This window comes from Amphibalanus amphitrite, unplaced genomic scaffold, assembly GCF_019059575.1.
Source record: "Amphibalanus amphitrite isolate SeventyFive unplaced genomic scaffold, NRLGWU_Aamphi_draft 000054F_arrow, whole genome shotgun sequence".
NCBI lineage: Eukaryota > Metazoa > Arthropoda > Thecostraca > Balanomorpha > Balanidae > Amphibalanus > Amphibalanus amphitrite.
Window position 1 is genome coordinate 1,162,933 of NW_024881550.1, and position 8,444 is coordinate 1,171,376.

Consider the following 8,444-nt stretch of genomic DNA (forward strand, 5'->3'; position numbering starts at 1 on the left):
TTCGCGTCTTGTACTACCGGGCACCCCCTGTCCCAGGACGGATGCCCCCCCCCCACAGTGGTGGCACAGGGCTATTAATACACGTATTAATTCCCAAAACACGTATAAAGTCACAGTATCAGCTAGACAACTGATAATATTTGCACAGTTTGTACACAAACATAGATGCAGGCAGGTTCAAAACAGAGTGTTACGGAATTTAGTGAACGCTTCTCTTGGCAGCGATTCAACGACTATTTTTTAGCAGTGGTTTAGTGTTTCGACGGTCGTCGACGTGGCCTAAGAAATGTGATGTGGTGCGCAGGAATCGTCTGATTCAATATATATACGCATTGAAATGGCTTGAGCCACGTGTCTCCAGGTCTGTGTCGGAGATTTTTCGGATTTATTTGAGAGTTGAGAGTTGAGTCAAGTTGAATTGTCAACATTTTGGTGCCGAAACCCGGGAATATTTACTGAGTTGTTCTTTCCCGTTTCCAGTCTGATATCGAGTATGGCGGAGATAGAGCGCTTGAAGCGTTCGAGGAACGCCGCCCGAGGGTGGCTGAATCGTGCAGGCGAGTCCCTGAGCGCCGCGCTGACAAGCAAAGATGCAAAGCAAAGTGACGCACAGACAAGCAAAGATGTGGATCTTTTTGAACTGGAAACCATGCTTGCTCTCTTTGATAGGAGGATGTGTAACTTTGAAGCCGCGCAGACGGCTCTTGAGTCGGAACAATCTGAGGAGGACACCCTGTCCGACCAGTCTTCAGGGTCTTTGGACCAGTTGATCATGTTGAGAGCGAGGGCCATGAAACTGCTGGCAGTCCACCAAGCAGCACCAGCTTCTGGTGCTGGGATCCGAGGTGAGACCCCCAAGCTACCAAGGTTGGACCTGCCCCGTTTCTCTGGAAAACCCCAAGATTGGCCTGCATTTTGGGAGGCGTTTTGTGTCGCAGTACATGATTCGAAGTTAGCAGATGTCACAAAGCTCACCTATCTGAGAACGTTGCTGGATGGTGAGGCGAAGAGATGTGTGGAGGGGCTCGCATTGAGTAGCGAGAGTTACAAGATAACATGTGATCTTCTGCAAGAGCGGTTTGGACGCAAGGATTTAATAATATTTTCTCATGTGCAAGCTCTCCTCAACCTTGATCCTATTCCTTTGGACAAGCTCCGTGACCTAGTAGATATCCTCCTCATCCACATCAGAAGCCTGGAAGCCCTCGGCATTACAGGAGAGTCCTATGGTGTCCTTCTAAATCCTATCATCCTTTCCCGACTACCCAATGCTGTCCGCCTGGAGTGGGCCCGTGAAGCCGAGGAGAAGGAGGCTGATCTTGATCATCTCATCGGGTTCCTGACGAGGGAGGTGGAGCGGCGAGGTCGCTCTGGTGTCTACGTGGGACTGGCTGGTGCTGGAGCATCATCTTCATCTTCACGAGCCAGTGGTGCCGGCGCTTCTTCACGGGCTGGTGGTGCCGGAGTCTCCGCTCGGGCTGGCAGTGCCGGCGGTTCTTCATCTTCGAGAGGTGGGGGCAGCCACCCTGCTGTCACTAGCCGGCGCCCGTCTGTGTACACGGAGGCGCGGGGCACCGGCCCTGGTCTACCCTCCGGGGCAGCTCTGCACTCATCTGAGCTTAAGTGCTCTTTCTGCGGTAAGGGACATGTCTCTGAGAGATGTAGAGTGTTCCAGCGTCTGAATCTCCGTCAGAGATTTCAGAAGCTTCGTGAGTTGTACGCATGCTTCTCATGCCTTGAGGTGGGCCATCGGGCCACTGATTGTGGTAGGATGTGTGATCGTTGTGGAGGTAACCATCACCCATTGTTGTGCATGGGTAAGAGTGTCGGAGTGCCATCCCGTGTAGAGGTAGGTGGTGTGGAGAGGGAGCAGACAGCTGCTCTGCCTCAGTCTGACTCTAGTCAGACTCAGAGTCTCAGTGTGGTGGCTGATGCAGCCCCGGAGGGAGGGCCCCAGGGGGGTGGAGGTGCGTCACTGTCATGTGATGGAGATAAGAAGTGTTCTGTGCTCCCTGTAGCAAGGGTGCTGGTGCAGGGTCACGGGGGGAGTCTTGTTGAGGCCAACCTTCTGTTGGATTCTGGCTCAGACACTACTTACGTGAGCAGTGCGCTTGTGCGCAAGGTGCAGCCGCGTTGGTGTGGCTCCACGGAGGTGGGGTATGCAGTGTTCGGAGGAGGAAAGGTTCCCAGAGCCACCCGTGACGTGTATGAGCTGAGTGTGAGTGGTTCACATGGTTCTGTATCTGCCCCTCAGAACCTCAGAGCTGTGGCGGTTCCAGCCATATGTGCCCCCCTCGCGCGTCCACTTCTGCCGGCCTCTGTTCTGGATCAGCTTGATGGTGTAGTCCTGGCTGACCCGCTAGAGAGTGAGAGTCTGCACATCGACATTCTGGTCGGTGTTGATCAGTTCTGGCAACTGGTAAGTGGGGAGACGCGAGTACTGCGAGAGGGTATGGTGGCTCAGAGAACTGTGTTCGGCTGGGTGCTGAGCGGTCAGGTGAGTGGCGTAGATGACCACAAGGGTGGATGTCAGCTCCTGTGTCTGGGTGACATACATGAGTCGGCGCTGCGCCGTCTGTGGTCACTGGAGGGAGTAGGTGTGACGGATGTGACCACTGGTGATGAGTCTGATGTGATGACCACGTTCGAGTCCACTGTGGAACGATCAGCTGATGGTCGTTATGTGGTGAAACTGCCATGGAAGGAGGGTGCAGTTGACCTGTTGCAGGATAACCGAGCTAGTGCTGAGAAGCGGCTGACTGGTCTGGGACGTAAGCTGGAGCGGGACCCTGACCTGCGTGCCCGTTATGATGGTGCCCTGTGTGAGATGGAGGGGGCTGGGGTGATTACAGAGGTGCCTGTGGAGGAGCTGGTAACCCAGAACCCTACATTTTACCTGCCCCACCGTCCGGTAGTCAAGGAGAGCAGCACCTCTACTAAAGTCCGCCCAGTGTTCGATGCGTCCGCTCGTGGGCCTAACGGTGTCTCTTTGAACGATTGCTTGGAGGTGGGACCCTGCCTCCTGCCTAACCTGCTGGAGGTTCTCCTGCGTTTCAGGCGTTGGCCGTTCGCAGTGACCGCTGACATCACGAAAGCCTTTCTGCAGGTCGGTCTGAGTGTCGAGGATCAAGACACCCACCGTTTCCTGTGGGACTGTGACGGTCGTGTGCGTGTGATGAAGTCACAGAGGGTCATTTTTGGTGTCAGTAGTTCTCCCTTCCTCCTAAGTGCTACGATTAGACATCATTTGTCTCTGTACCCTGATTCTCCTGCCATTCGTGAGATGCGTGAGAATTTCTATGTGGATGACCTGTTGTCGGGTGCCGACAGCGAGAGTGAGGCCTCCGCGCTGCTCTCAGAGGCTCAGCGTGTGATGAAAGATGCCCACATGGTGTTGACCAAGTGTCGCTCTAACAGCCCCCTGTTGTTCGACAAGGCGCAGGGTGTGTTTGGTGAGAGTGAGCATGTTAAGGTGCTCGGTGTGATCTGGAACCCGACTGATGACCTGTTCGCATTCCAGGGCGTGTCACTGCCTGACGACATTGTTCCCACAAAACGTGTCGTTCTCAGCTTTGTCGCACGCATGTTCGATCCCCTTGGATTCATCAGCCCGTTTGTGATGACTCTGAAATCTCTCTTCCAAGAGCTGTGGCAGCTGGGGTTGCACTGGGATGACCCGCTGCCGGAGTCCTGTCGTGAGACGTTCGCCAGATGGCTGAGTGGACTGGCGGTGCTGAAGGAGCTGCGTGTGCCGCGCCGCTACTCGCCGAGCGCGTGGAGGGACGGTCACGGCGCTGAGCTTCTGGCATTCAGCGATGCATCGCCCAAAGGGTATGGAGCTACCGTTTACATCCGTGTCCCTTTGGAGGATGGGTCATTTCATGTGTCGCTGGTGATGGCAAAGAGCCGTGTGGCGCCTGTTAAGAAGCTTAGTCTTCCTAGGCTAGAGCTTCTTGGCTGCCTGATCGCGGCCCGCCTGGTCGTGTTCGTGAGGAATGCGCTCCGTCTCTCGCACAGTACTCCGTGCCTCTGTTGGACTGATTCAATGGTAGCACTGGGTTGGATCAGGGCCGATCCACGTAAGTGGAAGGAGTTTGTGGCCAACAGAGTGACTGAAATTCAGAGTCTGACGGATCCTGAACGGTGGCAGCACTGTCCGGGGGAGTGTAACCCGGCTGACCTCACCACACGCGGGGTGTCTGCTGAGGAGCTTGTGAGGTCAGAGCTGTGGCTCAGTGGGCCATCTTGGCTGTCACACTGTCACACACCTGACGTGAACCAGTCTGTCTTGGTGCAGCACGATTTGTCCGGCGTCTCTGTGAGTTCTCCCGGAGGTGACGTGTGCCCCCGTGCAGGTGACGTGTGCCCCCGTGGAGGTGACGTGTGTTCCCTTGGTGGTGATGTGTACCGAGCTGGTGGTGATGTGAGCACGCCTGTGTGCTCACCAGGCGGTACCGTGCGCACGCCTGTGTGCTCGCCTGGCTGTGCTGTGTGCACGCCTGTGTGCTCGCCTGGTGGTGCTGTGTGCTCATCCGGCGGTGCGGCGTGCTCGCCTGGCGGGGCTGTGCGCACTCCCGGCGCAGCCGTGTGCTCGCCTGGCGGTGCTGTGTGCTCGCCTGGCGGTGCTGTGTGCTCGTCCGGCGGTGCGGCGTGCTCGCCTGGCGGGGCTGTGTGCTCACCCGGCGCTGCCGTGTGCTCGCCCGGTGCTACCTTGTGCACACCGGACGGAGCTGTGTGTTCGTTTGACGAGAAGGTGTCTGATCCTATTACTGAGGAGATGGTTGAAGTAGAGTCCTTCTGTTTGGTGACTTCACAGTTTGAGGAAGTATTTCCTGTTGAACGCTGGGGTAAGATGTCCAAGGCTGTCCGTGTGGCGGGCTGGGTCCGCCGATTTATACGGAACTGTCGTGTCCCAGCTGACAGGTGCAGTCTTCCTGATCTGACGACTCTCGAGCTAGCTGACGCGAGGCTCGATCTGCTGCGACAGGAGCAGCGGAAGGCGTTTTCTGGAGAATGGATCGCGTTGGAGAAGCGCCAGTCGCTGCCGAAGGGCTCGCGCCTGATCGGTCTCGACCCGTTTATCGCTGACGATAGACTTCTCAGAGTGAGGGGTCGGCTGGAGTTCTCTGACTTGATGTACGAGGAGAAGCACCCGATTCTGCTGCCAAAATGTCACTTGGCTGTGCTTTTGGCAAGAGAGCAGCATGTTCTTCTGAAACATGCGGGTGTCTCAACGATGATGACTTCGCTCAGAGGAGCGTATTGGATCTTGGGCTTGCGCTGCATCGCCAAGGGTGTGAAGCGCGGCTGTGTCAGCTGCCTTCGTCACGATTCTCGACCGTTCAACGAGGAGGCGGCGCCTCTGCCGGGCTGCAGAGTGACTCAGTCCCCTCCATTCACAGTGACTGGTGTTGATTTTGGTGGTCCCCTGTTCAGCGTCGATTTTCCACGGAAGAAGTTTTACGTGTGCCTGTTCACGTGTGCTGTCACGCGTGCCGTTCACCTTGAAATGACTGACGCCCTGTCGTTACCGGCATTCATGCTAGCACTCAGGCGTTTTTCAGCCAGGCGCGGTCTACCAAGGATCATGTACTCTGACAACGCACCTACTTTCAGGGGAGCTGATAAGCAGCTGCAGCGTGTCTACAGTCATCTGGCGCCTGAGTGGCGCTTCATTGTACCGCATTCGCCGTGGTGGGGCGGATGGTGGGAACGGCTCATCCGTTCCGTGAAAGTGGGCCTGCGCAAGTCGCTTGGGTCACGCTGTCTGTCACGGGATGAGCTGGAGACTGTGTTGTTAGAAGTTGAGTGTTGTGTTAACTCCCGTCCATTGACGTTTGTTGGTGATGGACTGGACTCGAGCCCCCCGATCACCCCGGCGCACTTTCTGACGGGCAGAGGGACCGGGTTCTCCTCGCGGGTGGTGGAGGACCCTGCCTGTGTGAATGCGAAGGCGCTGACTGAGAGAGCTCGTGTGTGTGAGAAGCGTCTGGCTAGATTTTGGTCTGTCTGGTACAAGGAGTATGTCAGGACCCTGCCGCCTTCTGTCAGAAGGTTCAGGCCTCAAGGTAAGCTGTCCGAGGGCTCCATGGTCATGCTGCAGGAGGATAACGTGCCGCGCATGAGGTGGGTACATGGCGTCGTCACGAGACTGATCACCGGCCGAGACGGAAAGGTGAGGTCGGCAGAAGTCCGGACTCCGTCTGGTCTAAAAACCCGTCCCATCCAGAGGCTTTTTGACCTCGACCCGCTGTCCTCTGAGCCGTGAACCGCTCACATTCGTCGGCGGTGTTAGACCGCAGTGTTCGTCAGCAGTGTTAGTTTGTTTTTCTCTCGTCTGCGATTACAGGCAAGGTAGTGTTGGGCGCCGACTGTAGATGTCGCTCTGAGCAGTGAGGCGGCGTGCAGAGGACGCGCTGAGTTGACAGTTGCGTGTGGTGGCTCGCAGAGTGCAGGGTGCAAGTGGCCCTGGTGATGTGACAAGTTTGATGTCGTTTGCGTCGAGGTTGGCGTTTGTTTGTTTGAAGAGTGGTGAATCGATTTACGTTTGCGTTTGTAGACTGATGCGTTTGACTCAGATTCTCTGTCTGAATCTGTCTGAATTGAATTAAGTGATGCCGTCTTGTTCGCTGTGAACTATGGATCTGTCGTTGTAAGATCGGTTCCGTACCTGTGTGAAACGCGCCCTCTGAAGTTCGCATTTCAGGGGGGAGGATGTTACGGAATTTAGTGAACGCTTCTCTTGGCAGCGATTCAACGACTATTTTTTAGCAGTGGTTTAGTGTTTCGACGGTCGTCGACGTGGCCTAAGAAATGTGATGTGGTGCGCAGGAATCGTCTGATTCAATATATATACGCATTGAAATGGCTTGAGCCACGTGTCTCCAGGTCTGTGTCGGAGATTTTTCGGATTTATTTGAGAGTTGAGAGTTGAGTCAAGTTGAATTGTCAACACAGAGACAATGGCAATGAAGTCTTTAACTTAAGCTTTTAACTTTGTTTTCTTACCTCCAGGAAGCGCTTCTGTTGCTGCAGGGATATGATTTTCTCCGCTTGCCCTGCGTAGTGGGCCTCCGCCTCCTGCTCCGAGAGCTGCAGTGATCGGCGCCACCCGCCGAGGCGCTCTTTGATGTTCTGCGAACAGAAACACGAGTCATGAAACAAGTAGCATGCAACCAGCAGCAAAAACCGCTGAGGAACACAAGCAATCAAATCGTTTATTATCAAACTGACACGCCGATCAGGGGGGACCATCGCTGCGCATCGAAGCCGAGCGCCAGGGCGTCGGTGAAGAGGTAGTCGATGAAATCATCAAGAGCTCGGATATGGCCGCGCAGCGTGGCGGTCTGGAGCTTGCCGCTGTTCTTTTGTGTTAGGATCCATCCCCCCTCTTCCTCACAGGGCAGGATCGGACTCGCGAGGGCCCGCAACAGGTCTTCGGCCACGGTGCTCTCCAGGTGTTTGTCGACGATGGCGGGAACCCAGAGTCGCACCTGCGGACATAACAAGAATATTGTGAAGTCTTTTCTCTTAATATACTCTAGTCATACAAGAACTAGCTAGATAACAGCTCAAAAAAGACCAGGTATTTATTTGTTTATCAATATCCAGCGTTCTACGCTTTTGTTGGAACTCACCGCTCTGAGTCGCCGTTGGATGACGATCTCCCCCTGAGAGCCACCGGGCACGCCCCGCAGATATGTCGTGTAGCGCTGGAGGATCGCCACCGTGTTAGGAGGGCGGCTGTCATCCACCTCTGCCGGCTTCTCCACGCGCGTACAGTTGTCGTAGTAGGGCTCCTGGAACTATCGGTAGTTGTACAGGGTGTCCCGATATTGATTGCGCCTTCATCCCATCTCATTCATAATAAAACAAAAAATGGTGGGTACTTTGTTTATGTACCGGTGCATCCTCCCCTTAGTTGACTGGACTCCCTAGTCCCTCATGCGCTCAGGCATCCCGCACACCAGATTGTCCAGCGTCTCGGCGCTGATCGGACGCCTAGCGTTCTGCAGATTGCTGACCAGCGCCTTCTCGGAGGTGGGCGGCTCTCTCTTGTCCAGCTCGCCCATCACGATAGCCCAAAGATTTTCGACGGGAGACCAGTCAGGGCTGTTGCCGGGTCATACGCCCTTCCCCCAGAACCTTTGGAGGTTGTCGCGGCACCACTGCTGAGTCTTCGCCGCGTTGTGCGCTGGTGCGCTGTTTTGCTGAAAAATCACTTCTGACATCTCGGGCAGAAGTTTTACCGTGGTATCAGCGCCGAGACGCTGGACAACCTGGTGTGCGGGATGCATGAGCGCATGAGAGAGAGCATTCGACTAAGGGGAGGATGCATCGGTAAATAAACCAAGTACCGATCATTTTTTGTTTTATTATGAATGTGATGGGATGAAGGCGCAATCAATTTCGGGACACCCTGTAAGCATTTGGTATGTGATGTT

The 8,444-nt window shown here is 55.3% G+C and overlaps 1 protein-coding gene across 1 annotated transcript; it reads left to right on the forward strand.

Annotated features, from left to right (window-relative positions):
* Window positions 1–311: 311 nt before the first annotated feature.
* LOC122378026 lies at window positions 312–4,427 on the forward strand. The gene is made up of 3 exons (XM_043358733.1): window positions 312–1,637; window positions 2,255–3,988; window positions 4,356–4,427. The coding sequence occupies exons 2-3, from the start codon at window positions 2,453–2,455 to the stop codon at window positions 4,425–4,427; spliced, it is 1,608 nt and encodes a 535-aa protein (XP_043214668.1). The 5' UTR covers window positions 312–1,637; window positions 2,255–2,452.
* The last annotated feature ends 4,017 nt before the right edge of the window (window positions 4,428–8,444 follow it).

What these genes read in the sequence shown, in the direction of transcription:
- LOC122378026 (XM_043358733.1), top strand. Translation starts at nt 2,453, where the DNA reads ATGGTGGCTCAGAGAACTGTGTTCGGCTGGGTGCTGAGCGGTCAGGTG. An exon ending in CGGCCCGCCTGGTCGTGTTC is followed by an intron (nt 3,989 to 4,355) that starts GTGAGGAATGCG and finishes GCCCCCGTGCAG; the next exon opens with GTGACGTGTGCCCCCGTGGA.